Raw genomic sequence first — 24,057 nt, forward strand, 5'->3', positions numbered from 1 at the left:
CCTTGCAGCTAGGTGGTCTTGTGACATATTTATAAGCAGATGCGAGGCTGAAGGTCAAAGAGTCATCTTCAACCATGGGGCAGGATGAAAGTCATAAATCGGGGATAATGGAGAAGAAAGAGATTAAGAGCACCTATTTCCAGATGTTTTGTTATGTGAGAAAAATAAACCAGTAGAGTTGCTATTCCATCAATGTGCAAACATCATAGAGTGTATCTATACAAACCTATATGGTACATAGCCTACTACACATCCAGGCTATACAGTATGGCCTATTGCTCTTAGGCTATGAACCTGTACAACATGTTACTGTACTGAATACTATAGGCAACTGTAACACAATGGAAAGTATTTATGTATCTGAACGGATTTAAACATTGAAAAAGTTGCACTACAATGTTAAGATGGCTACAATGTCATTAGGCAATAGGAATTTTTCAGCTCCATTATAATCTATGGGACCACTGTCATACTTGCAGTCCGTTGTTGATAGAAATGTTGTTATGCGACACACTAATTACACTTGGTTAGGCCACACTGATAAAAGCCCCACCCAGCTCTTAAGTACTTCCTTAAGGACCCTGTTCCAACAACAAATGCATAGCTTTTCCTAATATAACTCAAAGTCATATCTACAATTGTGTAATGCCAATACTCAGAGCAAGTAAAGAAGGGAGTTGCAAGGGTTTAAAAGGAATGTCTTAGGGGTATCTGCCCTCTTCTATTTAATTTGTATTATCATTTGTTGATTGGCTAGCTGACTTGCTAGCTTTTCCTCTGAAAAACCAAGTTCAGCCTGTTGTGATTTCCATGGAGGCTCCATACTCGTGCCTCTGCATCTTCTTCCAGAGCACCTCATGGAGAGGTGGCATTGTAAGGTGCAGTAGAAGGGTTGTGGAGTCCGATGAATCAGCGTGCCCTTCCCCACTCTGCCTCTTCCTAGCTGCATCAGTTTCTATATCTTTAAAATGATAGTAAACTCGTTGGGAGGCCAAGGTGGGTGGATCACCTGAGGTCAGAAATTGGAGACAAGCCTGGCCAAAGTGGTAAAAACCCCTGTCTCTACTAAAAATACAAAAATCAGCCGGGCGTGGTGGCGGGCACCTGTAATTCCAGCTACTTGAGAGGCTGAGGCAGGAGAATCGCTTGAACCCGGGAGGCAGAGGTTGCAGTGAGCTGAGATCACACCACTGCACTCCAGCCTGGGCAACAAGAACGAAACTCCGTCTAAAAAAAAACAAACAAACAGTAAACTACTAACTTCATACAATCATTTTTAGAATTAAATAAGAACAGGCACATGAACAGATTAACCCAGTGTCTAGCCGATAGTACATATTCTGAAAGAGTAACCTAGTATTAATTACTACTAATATACTTTAGGCTTTCCCACTTCCTCCCTGAGATAGGATATATACTATGCCCATATATGCTTGGCAGTCTAGTTTCATGTTATTTTTTGGATTTCAGTTGGTTAAATATATCACAAAACACAATTTAATAATTTCATCCATCAGAAGAAAAAATATTTTGTTGAGCCATGTGTTTTTACTTGGAGTTTATAAAATATGGTTATCATATGGGGTCTACTCAACATTGTTAAAATTTGTCACATAACAATGGCTTTTGCTCAGAACACTCATATTGAAATATCTACCCATTCTTCATCTTATATTCACTACAGGAAAATAGTCCACACATCAAATCAGCAAATAAAGCAATGAGAAAATGGCCATCTGAACAAGTCACCTGCAATATGAGCAGACTTCAAGGAAAATAGCAATGAAGGTTAGGAGAAACACAAGAGTCTGTGAGTGTTCATTATTCTGCTGCTACCAAAGCAATGACCAACGATACTCCAAGCCACAAGGGCATGGGCTCATCTCATGCCCACAGGGTCCAGTAGTGGGCACCTGCTGGATTGTTATCTTTCATCTCTTTCTGAGACATGCCCCTCCTCCCTTCCCTTCTCTCCCCATCCACAGACTGCAGCGGGGATTGCCATATCCCTGCAACATGACCCTACTTCTGGCCATAATTCCAGCGTGAACAGCTGACCCTGACCAGACCACTGGGTTACTTCCCAAGGAATTCTGCAATTCTGGGAGCCTGAGATCAATCTCTCCCTGATTATCTAGACAGTAATGTAAAATTCAGGAGCAGCTGGCAGCCATGTTCTGCCATGTGGACTAAGAAAGAAACAGAGGAAGCCAGTGTGAGCAAGAGAGAACGAGGCAGATACAGAGAAACTGATGAGCAGTAGGGAGAAGAGATTTCCTGGCTGTCCATGTGCTCCAGTCTTTAGTTCTATTCCCAAGGACCAAATGCATCCCTTGGATTCTGCAAGATACTTGAGTCTCCTACCAGGAAATGCCAGAGCTGGTTTCTGTATCAAAGAAACCTAAGGGACTCCATTACTATATATAATTAGGAGACAACTGATTTTCAAAGTAACTTTCCCACAGTGTGACCTAATACATAACACAAACCTATATTGTTTCAATTTTACCTACTGTGTTCTCAGCCCTGATCTAGAGGTCTTGAGAGATACAATGATAAGGACCACAGGGCAGAAGAGAAATAATTTCACTGTGAGGCAGTGCTTTAATAAATACATGAAGAGTGTGCTAAGAGAATGCAGCTATCTGGAGATGAGGGAGGGAGAAGTAGGGAAGGAGGAAGGAAGAAGGTTTTTGTGTCACAGTGGCCACATGCAAGCACTGCAAGCCCCAGAGCAGTTTTTTTTTGTTTTTTTTTTTTGTTTTGTTTTTTTGTAGTTCAATGGCATCTTTAACTTTCACCCACATCACAAAAGTCAAATAGTACTTCATTACGCAACTTGGAAAACCTTCTATTGTCACTTTATTGCAAGATGGCAGAATTAATTACAAATTTAAACTATAACTTATAATCTTTAGTAAGGTAGCAAGTTTTAACAAAAGTAAGCTCCTTATTCAAAAGTGATCCTGGAACAACTGAAAGTCCAGAGTAAGAAGGGTGAAAAACATCTGCCTGGCCAATGGACTTAGTTCTCTCATTACACGAAACTCAAACTTTTCATTTTTAGGAAACATATACAATAACTTCAGTAGACAGCGATACAAAAACATGTTGTTACATAGATCAGTTTCCATTTAGTCAGTCAACTGTTTCCAGCTGTCTCAATTGGGATAGATACGTTAATAGAGCTGGCTGTGCTTGAGCCTTCTTTGTGAGCAGCTTTACTGTGCAATGCGCTTGACAAATGTCTCCTTTTCTTGTTGTGCAGAGATGCTCTGCACATTGTGCTTCTCCCATAATATTCTGCACAGAGATATGATAGGCAATTCTTTATAGCCTTCTATACTTTATGCAGCTATTCTCAGTAAGTAGCCTCCAAGGTCAAAGCGATGTTATTCCTCTGGGTGTCAAAAAAGTAAATGGCACCTCTAAGGCCGGGAGCGGTGGCTCATGCCTATATTCCCAGCACTTTGGGAGGCAGAGGTGGACAGATCATGAGGTCAAGAGATCAAGACCATCCTGGCCAACGTGGTGAAACCCCGTCTCTACTAAAAATACAAAAATTAGTTGGGCATGGTGGCGCACACCTGTAGCCCCAGCTACTCGGGAGGCTGAGGCAGAAGAATCGCTTGAACCTGGAAGGCGGAGGTTGCAGTGAGACAAGATCACACCACTGCACTCTAGCCTGGCAACAGAGCGAGACTCTATCTCAAAAAAAAAAAAGAAAAAAGTAAATGGCACTTCTGAACCAGTGCCTGCTGTGACTTCTCCAAATCAATCTCATGCTGAATTTGTCTGAGAAAAGCCTGCTTTGCCTCTTCTAATTGAGCAATTTTTTGTTCACTGAGTTCATCAGCAAATTCTCTAATAGAGGAGAATATTTTTAATTACATAGACAAGTATCCCTACTACTGATAGAGTAGGAAAGTTCTCCAGGATAACCACATATATTTCTTTGGAGAGAGAATACAAGATAAACCCATTTCTGAGTACACACAGTCCTATTACAGTGGTTTTAGGATAAAGAAATGAGGAATTTCTCAGGGATCAGGCCAAGAACTTTTCCTCCATATTCAGGAAGAGACAGTAGAGGGGTAAGACTTGGCTGCCCTGTGTGAAAGATCCTTGTTGCATGCCTCCTGGACCTAGGAGGGCTGTGTTTTTCAGAGAGGGGGCCACTGTGGCATCAGCAGAAAAGTACCAAGGCAGCAGTCTTAGCATCCCTGTGACCCTGACCTCCCAAAGCAGTTTTATTTATTTGTATTTTTATCGTTTTTTGAGACAGAGTCTTGCTCTGCTGTCCAGACTAGAGTGCAGTGGCGCAATCTCGGCTCACTGCAACCTCCCGAGTTCAAGCAATTCTCCTGTCCCAGCACCCCGAGTAGCTGCGATTACAGGTGCCTGCCACTACACCCAGCTAATTTTTTTTTTTTTTTTTTTTTTTTTTTGAGACAGAGTCTCGCTTTGTTGCCCAGACTGGAGTGCAGTGGTGAGATCTCGGCTCACTGCAACCTCCGCCTCCCAGGTCCAAGCGATTCTCCTGCCTCAGCCTCCTGAGTAGCTGGGACTACAGGCACCCCCCGCCACCACGCCCGGCTAATTTTTTCTATTCTTTAGTAGAGACGGGGTTTCACCATGTGAGCCAGGATGGACACCCAGCTAATTTTTGTATTTTTAGTAGAGACAGGGTTTCACCACGTTGGCCCAGCTGGTCTCAAACTCCTGACCTCAGGTGATCTGCCCACCTCAGCCTCCCAAAGTGCTGGGATTACAGGTGTGAGCCACTGCACCTGCCCCCACCAAAGCAGTTTTATCAGTGAAAAGTTTAACACAGCTGAAGCAGAAATGCCCAGAGATCCATTATCAGGGCATATACATTAGAGCTTGTGCAAATTCTATCAGTTTTCCTTTCACAAAATCTTAAAACCCGTGAGTGGGAAGGAGACTTTTCTCATCATAGCCTTCTGAATTTTGCATACACATGTACCATCAACTAATAACCACCAAGGTTGATTATTTTGTAAATGTAAATGCTAGTATCTATTTCTACCTGCTGTTTTTCATTCAAATATTCAGAATTTCTTCAAGGGAAACAAACTATCAAATAAGTAATATTTTTAAAATCTTACTTCTTTTGTACTACGATTATTTAATTTCAAATTGTTGCAATCTCCTAGCTAAACTCCATTTCAAGTAACTAAATGTTTCTGTCATTTAGATCCCATTCTCTCTGCAAATCCATCCAGGATTTGTTGCCATCATTAACCTCACTTTTCCACATACATAAGCATGAACTACTAGGCAACAAAAGCAACAGACAGATCAACTTTTTAAGTAAAAATTTTGAAAAGGCAGAAATAAGCAATGCTGGGTCCTGAAAATAGTGACTATAGCAGCATCCCTCAAAGGACAAACTTACTTGTGCAATGTGAAAACAGTTCACTGCTTCAAAACCTTTCAAGTTCAAGTTCAGTCCTTCAAGCTTAAGAATGTAGTTTCCCATAATTATATAATGATAAGGACATCATTGAAATTCTTATGACCAAAATATAAGAACTTCAATTATAGCCAAAGACCCTTAGAAAAGTGCCTATGAGCACTGGAAATCTCATCACAGTAATCTCAAGAACTCAATCTTTTGTTCACTTATCAATAAAGCAACAACTTGATATATAGTATACAGTTCTTCTGGGTTCAATCCTGACAATGATCTATACTTCCACTAATTCAATAATGAGAAATTAGTAAACAGTAAGGTAGAACATTTTAAAAAAGAAAACAAAAAATTAAAGTGAGGTGAGAGGAGGACTACACCCTGGAGAAATATAATCTACCTGTAGACAAGCCCACACATGCCCCCAGAGCCTCAAGAGAACTTTTCTGGACCGATTCTTCTCCATATACTACACTGAACTGTGAAATAAAATTGTTCAAACTTAAAATAATTCCAACTTAAAGCTGTTGGAATTTTAACTTATTCTGAGCCTTGAGAGGAATATGGCTATGCAGCCCAAGTCACGTGGTATACAGCTGCAACTTCTGCCATTTTTTCTGTAAATAATTAAAATGCCAAGCAGCACCAGAGATGAGACCCCCTCAGATCCTTGTCCCTTCTCACGGAGTAAGGAATCTTCCCTGGAATGTAGCAATCTGTAACCAATCAAATCACTGTGGTGTACGTTCTGGTCTTATATGAACGATGCAATCCTGCTGGAACTTCTCTGTCTCTACCTATGTAAGTGAAACCTTAACTTCACGTTGGAACACTGACCCCATTCACTTGGAGTCAGTGTTTCCAGGTGATCATCCTCAAGCTTTGCACTCAAATAAACTGTACTTAAATCACATTTTCTGAATCTCATTTAAGGTTGACAGAACCTTTTTGGACTGAGTGAACTTTACTTTCTCAAACTTTGCCCTATCCTATCCACATCAAGCTCAAAGAGTTTTATTTTGCACATCTGATGTGACAGAAATTTCCCAAATGGAAGCTCAATAAGAAAAATAAGTCAGAAAAGTCACACTGCAACCAAACTCCAAATCAATTTAATCCATTCAAATAGCATGCCAATTCAGCTAACTACACATGCAGATTAACCTCCTTAATTTAATTTTCTAGATAAAAATTATTCATCCTTCAAAACTGTTTAGCAATCTAAGCTTTGACATGTAAACAGAATTAATTAAACCATTCAAATATAAATTCAAAAATATCCCCCAAATCAAAATATAATGAAATAAATTAGCCATTTCAACACTCCTTCTCCCCCAATGAACATTGAAACAGGTTACTGAGATTCTAACAAGGCATGTAAACTGATTCCAGGAATATTAATCCAGATGCACAAAATAAAAAGCAACAATGTAATTTAAGCTTTTCTAAAACTAAAATTTAAATGTATTTAAATACGAAGTGGCAGAGCAAAGAGTTAAACCCAGGCTTCTCTGACTCCAGTCCCTGGCCCTCCAAAAAATGCCTCCAGACAGGGAATCAGGGTAAACGCCATCCTTAATTTACCAATACCCACCTTTATTTTTATATTTACTGGGTACATCAGCATCTGTTATAAAAACTGTCTTGATTTTTTATGTATATGCTTCCTCCCTTGGCCCACACCTAAGTTTCTAGAAACATGAGCTTTCTGGCTATCTTTTGATTTCCTTTTTTCTTTTTCTTCTTCTAAATATCAAAAAAGCTCTAACTACTTAGTTCAAAAAAGGGGAAGCATTTCAGATTTTAGATGAAAGCTTTCTGGGTCTCATGTGCTGCTTTCCCACCGGCAGGCAGCCATGGCAGCATACCTTCCCCTCTCACAGCCAGCTCAGAGGACCTTAGCCCCAGCAGGCACAGCAGGAGCAAGGGGTCTACAGGCGGTAATTTCATGGCTTGGCACAGCTCCGTCCTCCCATGTGTCAAGAGAAGCTGGCAATCTGGATGTTTATGTGAAGTCCATATGTTTAAACCTTGCCGACAAATTCAAAACTTCTAAAAACACTGTGTGTGGACCACTCTAAATCTGTCCAAGGGTGGACTTCAGTCTGCTAGTTGCCAGTTTATAATGCCTAAGCTTCTGGTTAAGAACAATTTAGTTAAACTTTTATCCTTCCCTAAATATATTCCTTATGGAAGCCATGGAAGATACAACCCTTGCTGTCCAGAAGACCAGTGGGGACAAAGGACACACCATTTCAGGGCAAGATAGCAAATGAAGAGAGAGAGAGAAGCCTGCAAAGGAGAACACAGCACCCACCCACCACACACCTCTCCTTACCACTGGCTGTCACAGGGCAAATTTGGAAAGTGGTGGTACAAAGATGACAGAGTTAACCTCACCCTTCTATATTAGAGAAGAAAAAAGGGGCTCAGAACTCTATAAAAACAAAAAACAAGTTCAACAGCCCAAACTCTGTATATCCAAAGTGAGTCTTAAAATAGTCTTAATGGAACCATGGCAACAGAAAAAGCTTACCTGCTTAGAGGTGAGCTGGTGTTATAAACAAAAAATAAAACAAACTTTGACTGAGCACCATCTATGCTCCAAGTGCTGCAGGTGCTACAGGAAGATCATCTCATGTAAACCTCCCAACAACACTAGAAAGAGGCATTATTCCCAATTTGCAGACACGGAAACTGGGACTATAAAATCCTAAGGCTTTGGAAAGAGCCAATATCTGATTCCTTTCCCATTAGCCAGATGACCTGGCCAGAGAGATTAGGACTATCATTGCAGACACATAATGGCAAGAAGTCAAGAAAAAGTCATTAGCTACAATAATTAAAAGTGTAGAACTGGCATTAAAAGAGGCAAAGAGATTCCCTAAGACACAACAGAGGCCACAGCAGGCCCTGTTGATTATGAGAACTTAAAGTTTGTGACAAAATTAGTTTCACAAATAAATACAAAAGAAAATACAAGGACCACTCAATAAGTAATATTGAAATAATTAACAGCAAGTTTTAGGAAAATCCATTTATACTTCCCAAATCATGCCACTTAATGAAATACACTTCAAACAAATTGAAAAGTTATTTTTTCATCAAATTATATAACTAAGATGAAAGAACAATGGGTATCAGTGGCTCTCCGGGAAAAGTGTTACTTTCAAAAATTAGGAGTTACGGAAGAAATTTCAATTATTAAAAAAAGGTGTGTGGTGGCACACACCTGTAGTCCCAGTTATTCAGCAAGCTGAGGCAGGAGGTTCACTTGAGCCCAGAAGTTCTGGGCTATAGTGCGCTATGCTAATCAGGTGTCCACACTAAGTAAGACACCAATATAGTAACCTCATGCGAGCTGGGGACCACCAGGTTGCCTAAGAAGGGGTAAACTGGCCCAAGTCGGAAACAGAGCATGTCAAAACTCCCTTGTTGATCAGCAGCGGGAATATGCCTCCGAATGGCCACTGCTCTGCAGCCAGAACAACATGGTGAGACCCTGTCTCTTATTTTAAAATTGTTTAAATAAATAAATTTTGATAGCTAAACTTAAAAGTAAATGTTTTCTATATAAAAAATGAAAAGGCAAACAACAAAATGTAAGGTACATCTGGATATATAACAGGCCTGGGGTTAATATTCTTACTATATCTATAGAATATATGTAAAAGAAATTGTTAAGAAGAACCAAAAGACTTCAATTGAGAAATGGACAAAGGACAGAAACAGACAACTCAAAAAGGAAAAACAACTAGAAATAAATGAACAGAAAAATATTCACTGACTGTAAGCCAAAAAATACAAATAAACATCAATAAAGTACCACCATTTATCAAATAATGAAAAAGAATTTTAAAATAATAATATCCATGGCTGCTCAGGTATGGCAGAACTAATATTCTCATATGCACACATAACTATAAGCATTTTAAAGTGGCATAAACCTTTTGGAAAATTATATGGCAATCTTCTTACAATCTTTCCTAAAGAAATAATCAAAAAACTCAGAGTGGGGGATAGAAGGGGACACCTGTACGTGTAACAATGTTCATCATAACATTTATAAAACTGAAAATAATGTAAATAAATAGGGAAAAGATAAATTATGATGTAGTGACTAGATTACCAGTACCTTGAGAGCAGGATATGCCTTGTTCACGATGGGAGATCAGGGGCCAAGTATATACAGTATAATCATTAAATAAATATGAGTGAATACCGAAGGAAAGCAAAAATATAAGGCTACTTAGAACGATGGTTAAAATCCAGGTAGGTGCTGGCAAAAGTTTAAGTGAGGGCAAGAACATAAAAGTGTGTTACACGGCCGGGCGCGGTGGCTCAAGCCTGTAATCCCAGCACTTTGGGAGGCCGAGACGGGCGAATCACGAGGTCAGGAGTTCGAGACCATCCTGGCTAACACGGTGAAACCCCGTCTCTACTAAAAAATACAAAAAGCTAGCGGGGCGAGGTGGCGGGCACCTGTAGTCCCAGCTACTCAGGAGGCTGAGGCAGGAGAATGGCGTAAACCCGGGAGGCGGAGCTTGCAGTGAGCTGAGATCCGGCCACTGCACTCCAGGCTGGGCGACAGAGCGAGACTCCGTCTCAAAAAAAAAAAAAAAAAAAAAAAAAAGATTTGGCCGGGCGCGGTGGCTCAAGCCTGTAATCCCAGCACTTTGGGAGGCCGAGACGGGCGAATCACGAGGTCAGGAGATCGAGACCATCCTGGCTAACACGGTGAAACCCCGTCTCTACTAAAAATACAAAAACTAGCTGGGCGAGGTGGCGGGCGCCTGTAGTCCCAGCTACTCGGGAGGCTGAGGCAGGAGAATGGCGTAAACCCGGGAGGCGGAGCTTGCAGTGAGCTGAGATCTGGCCACCGCACTCCAGTCCGGGCGACAGAGCGAGACTCCGCCTCAAAAAAAAAAAAAAAAAAAAAAAAAAAAAAAAAAAAAAAAAGAAAAAAAAAAAAAAAAAAGTGTGTTACAATCATATTTTTGAAAACTGCATTAGAAAAAATGCTAGAAAGAAATATATGAAATACTAACAGTCATTGTGCTAAGGGGTTTATGAGCAGTAATTCTTTATTGTGGTTATCATCTTTTATTTATTTATTTGTTGTAGAGACAGGATCTTGCTATCTTGCTCAGGCTGGTCTTGAACTCCTGGCCTCAAGCTAGTGCTCCCACTTCAGCCTCCCAAAGTGCTGAGATTATAGGTGTGAATCACCATGTCTGGCCTATTATCTTTATTTAAAATGTAAACACACTCCAGAGTGATTATTATGATAATTATTTAAAATTTAAGTTGATCCTTAGAAATTGGAGAAGAGATAATTTCATAACCAAAGGAAAATACATAAAATCTCTAAATAGTTCCGTATCATAAGTAGATCTGCCCAGCTAAAAAGAAAAGCATAGTCACACAGAGAAGTCAGCAACTGACATTTATTATTTATTTATTTTTATTTTATTTTATTTATTTTTGGTTTTTTTGTTGTTGTTGTTTTGTTTTTGTTTTTGTTTTTTGAGATGGAGTCTCCCTCTGTTGCCCAGGCTGGAGTGCAGTGGTACAATCTCGGCTCACTGCAACTTCCGCCTCCCAGGTTCAAGTGATTCTCCTGCCTTAGATCCCCGAGTACCTGGGATTACAGGTGCCCACCACCATACCCAGCTAATTTTTGTATTTTTAGTAGAGACAGGGTTTCACTATGTTGGCCAGGCTGGTCTCGAACTCCTGACCTCAGGTGATCCACCCACCTCAACTTCCCAAAGTGCTGGGATTACCGGCGTGAGCCACCCCACCCGGCAACATTCATAATTTAGATGTGATGCATCATTTCTGAGTCCTAACTCAGTAATAAATTAACATATGACAGGAAGCCAAAATGAAGACACTCAAACAATAGCAAATGCTCAATTTGGTACATTCCTACTTTTTTTCTGAACCCTCTCTGGCTCTGGGCTAAAAGGCTTTAGAACAGTTATCTCTTGATTTGAAGGCTTCCAGTCAGTCTGGGTCAATTCTACAATGTCAGTAGGAATTTCAGAAAAGCAGGCCAGGCCAGAGGTGGGGTAGGCTGGTAGGGTTTAGGTCTCCAAGTCGAATTACATTTCTATCTTCTAGAAAACCGAAACTACATAACGGGAGAAAAAGAAGGTACGAAACATTACCAGTTCTTCTAAAGCTCTGTAGTAATTCAAACTGTTGTTCACAACCCTTTAGTGAGTCACGAAATTGAAAGGGTCACAACTAGGATCTTATAAGGGCTGCAACAGAACAGAAAATGGTGTGCATGTCACATTAAGAGGATACCATTTCATAAAACCTTTGTTTCTGTCATATGTGTGTATATGTGTGAGAGAGTATGTCAGCGTAGCAATGCTAACTATATTTTTTACTATGATTTGTGGTCAAAAAAGTTTCCAAAGCATTCATCTAGATAACCCAGGCCCTGACTTGGGTGCTAGAAAACCACCCAGAGATAAATTGTTCCAAACTAAAGGACTCCTCTAGAAGTAGGAATGTAGTGAGTCCAGTTCAACTGGGTGTTAGGCACTAACACAAAACAAATACTTCTTAATATTTCATCCAGGAATAAATAACCGCTGCCAACCAAAGGCTCCAGAAAGCATCGTTTTACGGTTGCACCATGAGGTGCTGACAGTTTCACACAAGTATGCTGCTTTTTCCCTAATGTGTGCTTTCCTCCACTTGAGATTTTAGTATGATATGGTTGCGGAGACTACTTATCTAGTCACTACAGAAGCACATCACAGTACCAGAGTCATAGCTAGGAAATCTAATCCCCTCCTTTGCCAGATGGACAAACTGAGGCTTAGAGTGATGAAATGCCCCAGGAAATGCCAAGGTCAATGCAGACCAGAGCTGAGATCAGACTCCCAGTCCCAGTTCTTTTCCGAGAATCCTTAAATTAAAGGCACAGGAGAGCATAAAGCAGCACTCCCTGCCAAGAGACAAGTAGATAACATTTTCTTTTCTTTTTTGGTCTTACTGGTTAGTTTATTATACTTCTCAATTAATTTTTACTAAGGACTAAATAAAATATATGGATGAAGAGGCCCCCATCCTTAAATTTAAAAAAAAAATTTTAAAGAGTTAATAAGACTGCTTGCTGAAGTTGCACAAGGGGAGGTTTTTTGTTTGTTTGTTTGTTTTTGTTTGTTTCTCTGTCAGGGAATTTCTAGGTTAATTGTAACACTCTCCTTGGGAGACCTACTCATATAAAAATAAAGCAGTTCACACTCTTTTTGAATTCTTTCTTTTTTTTTTTTTTTGAGACAGAGTCTTGCTCTGTTGCCCAGGCTGGAGTGCAGTGGCCGGATCTCAGCTCACTGCAACCTCCGCCTCCCGGGTTCATGCCATTCTCCCGCGCAGCCTCCTGAGTAGCTGGGACCACAGGCGCCCACCACCTCGCCCGGCTAATTTTTTGTATTTTTAGTAGAGACGGGGTTTCACCGTGTTAGCCAGGATGGTCTCGATCTCCTGACCTCGTGATCCGCCCATCTCAGCCTCCCAAAGTGCTGGGATTACAGGCTTGAGCCACCGCGCCCGGCTTCTTTCTATTCTGACAATAGTTGAGAAGAAAAGCTTGGTAAGGTGGTCATTCTCTTCTCAGATAAGTATATACTGTACACAATTTAGTTTAGTGTTACAGATATCAACAAATCACCAACTGCAGTAGTCTTAAATCACAATCTACTTATTGATTTCTAAATGCCACAAAGTGTTGTAATTTCCCCCAAACTGTTATTTTTAATGACATGAAGATGATTCTCCATGCTTTCTCAAAGCCAAATGCAAAGTGAAAACAGACAGCCAGAGAAAGATGCTACGCAAGTAAAAACTCACATTTCCTTTTCTAAAGTTTCAATTTTGTTTGTTTGGAAAAGGCCATCTCTCTAAAGTTTCTTCTAGCTACTTAAATCCTAGGATTTTTTACCTATATTTCTTTTTCAAAGTAAGATTAGTAACACTTGAAAGGTAAGACAGATGGTCAGGATTTCATGATTTAAAAATCACTCATTTTAAGAGTGTTGGAATTGCCACCCTAACTTTCCCATAGTGTTGCAATATCTGGATGAATATATACTGATTAAGATCTGTGAGGTCCTGGACAGACTCTGGTTTGATAATATAAAAACAGGAAATTCAGAACTGTCAGGAGCTCTGGGATCACTTGAAGCTAATCCTACTCCAGTAAGCCTCCTCAAATAAGCTTTCCCACAGTGATCTTTCCTTAAAACGTCAGTCTGTTTCTGACCTTTAGAGACACAGAGGCAGCCTGTTTCCAGAAAGATTTGCTAGCATGAAGAGTGCTTCATGTTTTGAATTCGGAGTAAAGGTCTAATTTTCCACAATTATACAGGACAAGTTCCCTCTTTGGGACCTTGAAATCCACAATTATTACCACCAAGTGACGAGTCTCAAGTGCGCAGTGGAAAGTGTATTAATTTTATGCTATTAGAGACTTCACACACTCAAAAATTAGTTTAGATGGGTTCTAATTTTGCTGACTTCAGAGCCCTCACTCTCTCACTCTGAAGAGTCCTCAACTTTCAGAACTGTGCTTGGCACTGTAAAACTTTGATTTGCATTTCTTATGAAAATTGTGAAAATGTTGTAAAATACATGGTACATAAAACTCTATCAGGAGCTCAACTGAACTGCACCAAGGTCTAATTATCAGTCAAACTAATGGTTGAAGCAGAGAACTGAGATAGTGCAATTTCATAATAAAAAGAATTAATGGTAAATGAACCAATACTATGAAGATACATAAGATGAAATAAAATTTTAACTTTTTTTTTCAGGAAATAGTCAAGTAGTCATGGCCACTTCGAATCATAGTAATTTAGAGTTGGAAAAAAAAAAAGCCCTTGAAGTAGAAAAAAATCCAACCCCCTTGTTCCAGCCCATTCCCACTCCCATCCCATTCCCACTCCCATCCCATATTGTATTGCTGGTCACCCCAGCGTAAAGCAAGCTGCTAAACTTCTCTCAGGCTCGACTTAAATACCTTTGCTGACAGAATCGCACAACATCCTCAGGTCCATTTCAATTCAAAAAGGTGATCACCAGTCATTGCTTAATTCATTCAAGGAACATATAATGTCTATCTCCTTTGTGCTAGGCATTGGGGGTCAGATTTCTTTATATTGGGATAAAAATCTCACCCCCCTCTTAACAATTGTTTGTGCTCTGCCCTCAGGACTTAGAGAGAACACAGCTAACTATGTTGTATAAATTGGTACTGAATAAAGTCATAATATAAAAAGGCAGTTCCCCATATCGCCCTCGCCAGTACCTTTCTTCTCTATAGTTCTCTCTCCCACAGCCTCCTTCTCCACACCCTACCACCAACACAGGCCTTTTTATCCAGAAAAAGAACCCTGAAATCTTTCACCCAACGGGTTCAGTACTTTTTGCTATCAGAGTCACTCTTCCTGCAGGCACTAATTTCCAGATTCCTCAAAATGTGAGGACACTGAGTGCTGAATTCTCAACTCAAGCCAATTGGCTCCGTTGTCTACCCTTAATCAGGACATTCTAGTGCTTCTTAATGAATGGGAGTTTTCTTGCCTCCTCTATCTAAAATGCCCTTTCCTCCACAGGAAAGGCTTTTTCACAAGAACTCCTACTTACCCTGCAAGACCCATCTGTAGAAGAGATTGCTGGTGTTCTCTAACCACAAGCAGGAGGTTCATTGGCAACCCCAGAGGACAATGTACCTGTTGTTAACTCCTAGGGAGGGAATGATTTCCTATAATTGCCTAATAGAAACTACCTAGTTACTGAAAATCTCTGTGTGAATGCTAAGATTACTGACTTGTGCTGATATGCTTATAAAGAACTTACGAAGATACAAAGATCTGCATGGGACTGGGTCCCACCAGGAGAGAGGTCCCTCCTGGATTTCATCACTTGAAAAGGCTGCCACTAAACAAAGGAGCCCCCGCTAAGCTGTAGACTAAACATAAGTCTTGACCAAAACAGAGTGGAGATATCTGAAAGGAAGCTCCTAGGCAGGGAATGCTAAAATGGCATTCACTCAGAAAAGACAGTCCAAAAAGAAGCGGGGAAATGAGGTATCCAAAGTGTCAAAGTTTGGTATGCCCTTTGGGTATATAACCCAACTACAACTAAGGCAAAGATACATTCAGACAAGGGTGGAGAGTTCCTGAAACAGGCTCTGTACTATGGTAGCACCAGAAATCTGTATTTGTAAATCAGATTGTATTTATATTTCTTCTATTCCTTTATGTTTCCTCCATTGATACTGAGTAAAGTTCAAGGCTATTTGAACTCAGGTAAAAGGAACTTGAAGGCAAGAGTTTTTATCCACTCTTGGGCTTGAAGACATGAGTATTATCAGGCCACTATTGAGGGCAGTTTGAGTGAAAGAATCCTCCAAAGGGAGGCAAAATTTAGGGGACAACATGGATTGTGGAATCCAGCCATTCTTCTCCATCTGCAAATTCTCTTTCCAATACTAAATCTTGGAAGTAGTAGTTTTGTTTTTATTAAGCAATGTTCTTCTAAAATTCCTCCACTAAATTGTGAGCATCTTGAAAGGATCTTATCATTTTCATCATTACCATGTACGCATGTGACTGGAACACAGTAAGTACTCAAATGTTTGTTGACAGAATAAATGAAGCAATTCATGGACTTTCGGCGTTTCGAAGCACTCTAAAGTCCACCTCGTCCAGTACTTTTCCTACAAGTGTATATTTGTCCACGTAAGGCTTTCATAGGTCATCATATAATTAATTCAACAAATATCAACTAAAAGCCTACAATAGTTAAGATGCTGTGCTTTCTGGAATTGCAACAAAACACATCAGTCACTGATACAACAAAAGTGTATTAAGGACCTATGGCATGCCAGGTACCATGTCAGGCCCTAATGATGATACAATGAATAAGACACACAAAGCTCCTTAGGGAACTCACAGACGAGAAAATAAAATGAACATGAAGCGTATACTGTATAACACTGTTTAAAATGGAAAATGTTATGTGTTTTCAAAGGCACACATAAAGGCAATGAAAAAGTCAAAGGTCAAAAAGATAAACCAGGGTTTCATAAGAATTTATGGAACACTGCCATTCAGGTATGGGACATTACTTGCGGCTTTAACCTTAGAGTTCAGGAATGGAGATTACTAGTTTCTAGCCAAAGCAGTGAATAGTAATGGCTTTGTAGGTTGTGATGAAAATCAGTATTCCATTTTCATATATTTAGCATTATATCAAGTGACAGTAACATTGAATTTTGGAAAGCAAGAAGATAGATCAATTTCTTCTAATGAAAACCAGAACCAAAACTGAGCTCTAAATAACAAAGTCATGTTCATGTTTGAGTACATGACCCAAAGAAGCAGACTTGTCAACTTGAATAATAAAAAATGTGTATTTTTTATTCCAATAATTCCAGACTTATGGCTAAACCTTATTTAACAGTAACTCCATGACAAAATAATTTCTGTTACTTACACTGTAAACTAGGAAAGTGAAAATTAGGCTAAGATATAGCTAAACATTGCATTTCTTTCATCCTATAATAAAATTAAATTTATTCTTCAGTTTCATTCATATACACTACTTCAGCATCTCCAAACACTTGAAAATATACCCCAGCAAAGCTGTTTCCTTCAAGGTAAATGTGGTGAAATGGGAATCAGAAGTATCAATACTATAATAACACCTTAATATTAAAGGAGCTTAGGCTGGTCTGAAGGTAGTTTTATTATCTCAATTGTTCACAGTCAGTTACAGATTGAACTCCTTGTTCTACTCTTCTCCCTTTCTCATTACCATACTTGACTAGTCTTAAAAAAATAAATAAATAAAATATTAAAGGAGCTTAGGTTTAACTACCTTTCTCCTTTTCTTGATTCCATGAACTTGCATATGAATTTTCCACAGCAGTTAGAAATTGATCAGTCCCATCTCCAGTAGTTACAGACTGGGAAAGTGACATCTACCAATATATTCCTTCAATATATTTTATGGAATATATCCCACAAAAACAATACTGTGACAAAGAGTTTCTAGGTCCAGAAGCAGTGTTTTTAATAAAATGTTGCCTTTATGGAAAAAAATCAAACTTTCTCGTAAGGCTTCTCTGTGAATTTCAAAAGGGTCCTACATCCATGTACTCCATTTCAGTCCTGAATTTCTTCTGTTCATTGCAGAATGCTTGCTGGTGTATGTTTACAATGTTTTCCATTGGATCTGCATTGGAAATTAATCAGGCGCCATTTGTATCGAGCATGATGTAGACAAGAACATGTCATTAATATACTTATCCTAATTACACTGAATAATCTAAGACATGAACAAACCTATCAAGCTCAATTTTTGAGGCCACACACTATGCAAAGTGCTGAAACGACTATAAAGAGAGCAATGAGCACTTTGTTGGCTTAGCCTCTCAATTTTGAGAGTCACCAAGAAAGAATACTTTACCTCTGCATGATTTGAACTTATATTAAGAAAACCTACTTACTGTAAAACCCCTGTGTTATGTACCTCTACAGTGTTCTTTTTTTAAGAATGCTTATATGGATTTTAGCAAAGAAACAATTCCAGATAAATTATCATAACACTATCTTCAAGCAACATTCCTCTAGAAATTAGCTTCATCAGCTTTATTTCTGCAATTATTAAAGGACACTCAGTTAAAGGGAAAACGCAAAATAGGGAGAATATGTGGAGGCAGAACAACTAGTTCCACTTCTGCAAATTAAGCAAAATTAAGTAAAAATAAAGGAAACAGGCAAAGGGAAGGAACTTAAGAGCTATTTGCAGCAGTGATCCGTTACAAGTTCTACGTGCTTCTCCTTGAGTTCCAAGAGATAAGGAGGGGAAAGGAGAGAAGGCACCACGCAGAAGCCTAAACTTACTCTTGGTACAACTTAGAATATTCATTGAATTCAGCCTAAGATGTCTGGGCTATCTGGATTCGGTGGGAATGTCTGGGAGAAGGGAGTGGCATTTGCTTTCTCCGTTTGAAACCCTGGGAGCTGTAGCAGAGAGTACCCCAAACCCCTTGGTTATCTTGCAGAGGAGGCTCAGGGCATCGTTTCCCAAGCACACACCTGCAGGGCCGGGCGGCTTCTCCCTCTTTCCCTCCTGTCCTCAGGGATGGACCAAAGTCCCGCCGGCGCACCGTTACCCCGAGGGCCACCCGGCTCCCGCAGGGGTGAAGCTAGAGCGCACGCCGCCGTCCCAGCTCCCGGAGCCACGCAGCGGAGGCGGCGCGCAGCTGGACACCGGCACCGCCAAGAGGCGTATTACAGTAAAACTTGGGGGAGCAAGTCTACACTCGCGCCGACGCGGAGGCACAGTCCCTGACGCGGGCTCGGGGACCGTCGGCCCGTCCCGCCCCTCCTCGCGGCAGAAGGGCAGCAGTCCATACCTGTCCTCCGAGACGCTGATGACGCCGTCCTCTTTGGGCACGATCACGGCCATATTCACCACTTCCTGGGACCCTTCCATCCGCTGCAGCAGGATCGGCTTGCGGGTCAGAGGCTTGGGCTGGATCTCCGCCGCCATCGGAGGAGGGGGCGCGCCTGGGGCGCCGCCGCCAACCGCGCCGCGGGGCCGGGCTGAGGAGACTGCTGGGGCACGGACACAGGTTGAGACAGAGACTCTGGCTGGCCGGAGCGGAACGCCGGAAACCGGCGAGCATAGCCTGGCCGCCTCTCTCGGGAACGACTCCGCGCTCCCTGCTTCAGGCACCAAAACCGCCACGACCGGGATGCAAGCCGGCGCCACTACCAGAGGAGGGGGCGGAGAGCCGGAGGGGCGGAGCCTTGTGGGCGGGGCCTGCCGCGGGAAGGGGGGTGGCCGCTGGTGGGCGCGAGGGCGGGTCCACTTCCGGGAGGGTGGTGAAGAAGGAGGGGAAACCTGGAGCAGGAGGCGGGGCTCTGGTGTCCCAATGCGCGTGCGTCAGTCCCCCTCGCCCATTTTCCCCCCTCCCCTCCGCGACTCCCCGGGCGCTGCAGCACCACTAGGACGCATGCGCTTTCCGTTCCCCGCGGTCTTCTCTCTGCCTCCCACACCCAAGGTTTAGTCCCCTCCCTCTTTAACCTCCCGTGAACGAGCGTATACACACCCCTCGGGACGCGCTTGCCGGAGGCCACGCCCCTTCGAAATTCCCTGAAAAGAGGGCGGAGGTGGGGCGGGGAAAGGAGCGCCTTAGCAAGACCGGAAAGAGAAGAGGCCTGCAGGAAGGAAAGAAGCCCAATTAGTTGGGACGTGACTGGGCATGCGCGCGGGGTACCTGGCCTAGCGGTCTTAATGAAGCGCGGCGGGAGGCCGCTTGCAGCTCCTAACACGCACCAGGCCCAAGCTGCCGGATGGCACCCAGTGGCCTCCTGGGAGTCGTAGTTTCTTGGAGCCTCCGCCCCCTTGTCCTGGAATGACCTGTCGCCCACTTCTCTGCCCTGTGGGCCTGGGGAGCTCAGCGGCCTCCAAGGCCATTGGCCAAGTCAGGACCCGGACTTGCCTCTATGGGAACTGAAGAGCAGCCCCCAGCTGAGCAGGACCTCACCACTCCTAGGATCAGGCTGATGCTCGGAATAGTGGCACGGAAGGGACATGGAAAGGAGAGAATCTTTCATACAGACATCTTCAAGGGAGCTCAGAGATCATCTGTGGTGTCTATCCCCTCGTTTCCTTAGATGGCTAAATTACTCAGCCAAGGTTACTTTAGTGTAAAGTTAGGGCTAAACAACCTCTCCTTCCTTCCGCACTTGAACCCAGTCCCCTAGTGCTGGCTTCTTTCCATTTCCCCAGCAATCCAGCCTTTTTAGCTTGCTCCGAACACAATGGACAGAGTTACTGTAGTTACTGAATGAATGTTAGGTGCCTACCACAAGGCCTGGCATGTGGGGTTGATCGTGAAGACTAAGCTCCGATTTTTTGTCTTGTCCAAATTCCTGTCTAAGGGGTCTGGGGAGTCATGGCCTACAAAAACCATAAATTCTCATCAGATGGGTTTTGACCGTGTATATCATGACTTACTTTCCAATCTGACTCTGGCATAGCAAGGAAGAAAATCAAAATGTTTTACCCCAAATGATATTTCATTGCCATACCTTAAAATTGCCCTGCAAAGTCTCTTGTGGGAAAAATCCACGTTCTATATCCCCTTTCCCCTTTGTTTTCCTTCCTTCCCACACCCAGGAGATAACCAACTAAGAACCAGGCACCCTTTTAGATCTGGTAAGGAACATTTTACAACCTGCTCTCTCTAAACGCTGCTATCTAAAAGATTCCTCTGCAAATAAAACTTGGTCCACAATCCTTTACCTTAACCTGAACATTCCTTTCCATTGATCCCAGGTTTTCAGATAAACTCAACCAATTGTCAACCAAAAGATGTTTAAATGTACCTATAGCCTTGAACCCCCCGCATTAAGTTGTCCTGCTTTTCTGAACCAAACCAATGTATTTCTTAAATGTATTTGATTGATGTTTCATGCGTTCTTAAAATATATAAAACTAAGCTGTACCCTGACCACCTTGGGCACATGTTCTCAGGACCTCCTAAGGGCTGTGTCACGGGCCATGGTCACTCGTATTTGGCTCAGAATAAATCTCTTAAAATATTTTACAAAGTTTAACTCTTTTCATCAATAGTCATTATGTGATAACCTCCACTGAGCAATCCCAGAATTAAGTTAGCTAAAGAGTAGTCATGGTCTATGTGGTGTGATTGAGTTGCAGGGCTCCGGAAGTGAGAGAGAAATAATGCCATAGCTAGGAAAAGAAAGGGACAGGCCTTGTGGAAATGCATTTCTAAGGTAGGTGTTTGACAGCTCAAGGATCTCACAGATCACTGGAGACATAAGAGAACAGGTGCAAAGAACCTGTCTCAAAGCACACAGGGCAACTCTTTACCACCTTCTGTTTTGCAGAAATTCTGTAAGAACCTTGAAATAGGCTTGAGGTATTTTCCAGCTGTAGGACCTACCTACCGCAGGCATTTCACTTCTCTTGAGTCTCAGGTTCCACATCTATTTAAATAGGGCATAACACCAACATCGGGTGGTTCTGGTGGCAATTACAGTTATGACCCAGATACCTTCCCCTATCCCCTTAAAGTTACAAAGGAGGTGGCACCTGCTGCCCCCACCCCAGGCTTTATGGGAATTAGAACCTGAATAGCATCACCATAACCCTGAGTCTGACCCTCAATTCCAAAGAGCCAGAATCTCTATCTTGTCATTCACTCAAAAAATATTTAATAACTACTAGTGATAGGCAGGGAGAACACAGATTTGAATGCAAACCTCTCAATTCTCAAGAATCTCACAGATCATTAGAGACAGATAAGAGAACGGGTCATGACAGGGAAGTGATGATGTCGAGAGTTATAACAGGGGACTCAGGAAGATACCTAACAGGACCTGCAGTGGAGAGGGTTGGGCAGGAAAAGCTGCATGGAGGAGTCTTGAAGGGTGAGCAGATGTAGTCTGGTTACATGAGCTCAAAGAGTATTCGGGAGAGGGGTGAGTCAAGTGGGGGCAGTCCTCGCATGCTTGTCAGGGAAGTGAAAGGCTTATGAAGAGAGAGGTGAAGGTGAAGACATCAGAGGAGCTGAGTATGGACCATGGCCTGACGCACCTTGTTCTTGGTTGGAAGGGATGCACCCTGGGCACCTGCCACATCATCCTTAGGTGGGATGGGTACTCAAACTACCAATTACTATCAATGTGGCAGCTGCTACAATGGAAGTGCTATGAAGTTCAGTGAGAACTGGAGACCCTCACCTGTGTCTGGCTGTTAAATCAGGGAAAGTTTTCTGGAGCAGAAACAGCCCATCTTGAGTTTGGAACTAGTAAATCCAGACAGAGGAAACAGCATATGCAAGAGGTGAGAAGTTGGGAGAATTGCGTCGTCTCATCTGGGAACCTCTAGTAGCTGGAGAGCAAAGTTTGAGGAGGGAGGAAAGTCAAGATACTGGACTGGAAATATGGACAGGTGTGGACAAGCTCCTTGTTTAGGAACTTGAGTTTTAACCTTTATGTGATGGAGAACTATTGTGTCCTCAGAGCACATCTCTGCTGTGACCAGCACAAGTTCAAGCTCCTGTAATAATACAAGAGACATTTGCTGCTCTTGGAGGTCATCACTGGAAGGGGAAAAGGAAGAGAGCTAGTGACTGTAGAAATTCACTGTGAGCCACATACTCCAGCACTCTATCCTCATAATTGTGTAATTACAATTGTATTATAATTGTCAGAACACTTGGTTGCAGGTAACAAAAACACAACTGGCCGAAAACTGAAAGGCATAGGTTATTGTTGGCTTATGCCATAGAAAGTCAGAGAGGCAAAGTGCCTTTCTTGCAGTCACACAGTTATAACAGATGACAGCGGTTACATACACCCAAGTCTGTCTGTCTCCTTCGCTTCCAGGTTCATTTATTCAAATATTCCCACCCCATTGATTCTTTGGCTTCCTAGGAGACTTCTGATTCACTGACCATTGCACTTTTTCACTGTCCAATGTAGTCATAAGATTACATGTTATTATATGTAATAAGCTAAAACCAGTGCCTGCCACCCAGTAACCCCCTGTAGGGTTTGCCATTATATTATTATCCATTATCCCCTTCATGTTCTCACTTCCCTCCTTTCACTACTTAATTCCCATTGCCCATTATCCTAGCAGTCTCTTGCAAACACCCATAGCATCCTTGCATCTCTTGCATACTTGGCAGGCAAAACCCCAATCCTAACCAATCCAACTTTTCACTTGCCTCATATCTGCTTTGAATTTGGCAGGAGAAAATTGCACAAACATTCCAGATTGGTCTCACTCTAGACTCACAACTCTAGGTCTCTGGTAATTCTCTTATCTCTCTTTAATTAGAAAGTTGGCCAGGCGTGGTGGCTCATGCCTGTAATCCCAGCACTTTGGGAGGCCGAGGCAGGCAGATCACTTGAGGTTAGGAGTTTGAGACCAGCCTGGCCAACATGGTGAAACCTCATCTCGACTAAAAATACAAAAATTAGCTGGGTGTGATGGTACATGCCTGTAATCCCAGCTACTTGGGAGGCTGAGGCAGGAGAATTGCTTGAACCCAGGAGGCAGAGGTTGCAGTGAACCGAGATCGCACCACTGCACTCCAGCCTGGGTGACAGAGCAAGACTCTGTCTCAGAAAAAAGAAGGAAGGGAAGGGAGGGGAAGGGAGGGGAAGGGAAGGGAATGGAAGGGAAGGGAGGGGAGGGCAGGGGAGGGGAGAAGAGGGGAAGGGGAAGAGAGGGGAGGGGAGGGGAGGGGGAGGGGAGGGGGAGGGGGAAGGGTAGGGGAGAGGAGGGGAGGGGAAGGGAGGGGAAGGGAGGGGAGGGAGGGAGGGGAGGGGAGGGGAGGGGAGGGGAGGGAAGGGAAGGGAAGGGAAGGGAAGGGAAGGGAAGGGAAGGGAAGGGAAGGGAAGGGAAGGGAAGGGAAGGGAAGGGAAGGGAAGGGAAGGGAAGGGAAGGGAAGGGAAGGGAAGGGAGAAAGGAGGAAGAAGCAATCAGAAGCTGTCTCATCTTCATGTCATCAGATCTATCAACCTGCCTGCAATCTGTACCCATAT

At 42.4% G+C, this 24,057-nt stretch overlaps 1 protein-coding gene across 2 annotated transcripts in view; it reads right to left on the reverse strand.

Moving 5' to 3' along the window:
- Positions 1-19,849, reverse strand: part of WDFY2 (WD repeat and FYVE domain containing 2) — a 198,635-nt gene extending 178,786 nt beyond the window's left edge. The window contains exons 1-2 of one of the 2 annotated variants that reach the window (XM_030921875.1): positions 19,581-19,849; positions 18,882-19,372 (exon numbers count right to left, since the gene is read on the reverse strand). In XM_030921875.1, the coding sequence (XP_030777735.1) occupies positions 18,882-19,018 (137 nt within the window). In that variant the 5' untranslated portion in view covers positions 19,019-19,372; positions 19,581-19,849. The remainder of the gene's footprint in view (positions 1-18,881; positions 19,373-19,580) is intronic. The other variant, XM_030921873.1, reaches the window with a different exon arrangement.
- Positions 19,850-24,057: the final 4,208 nt, after the last annotated feature.

This window comes from Rhinopithecus roxellana, chromosome 18 (assembly GCF_007565055.1).
Source record: "Rhinopithecus roxellana isolate Shanxi Qingling chromosome 18, ASM756505v1, whole genome shotgun sequence".
Taxonomy (NCBI): domain Eukaryota; kingdom Metazoa; phylum Chordata; class Mammalia; order Primates; family Cercopithecidae; genus Rhinopithecus; species Rhinopithecus roxellana.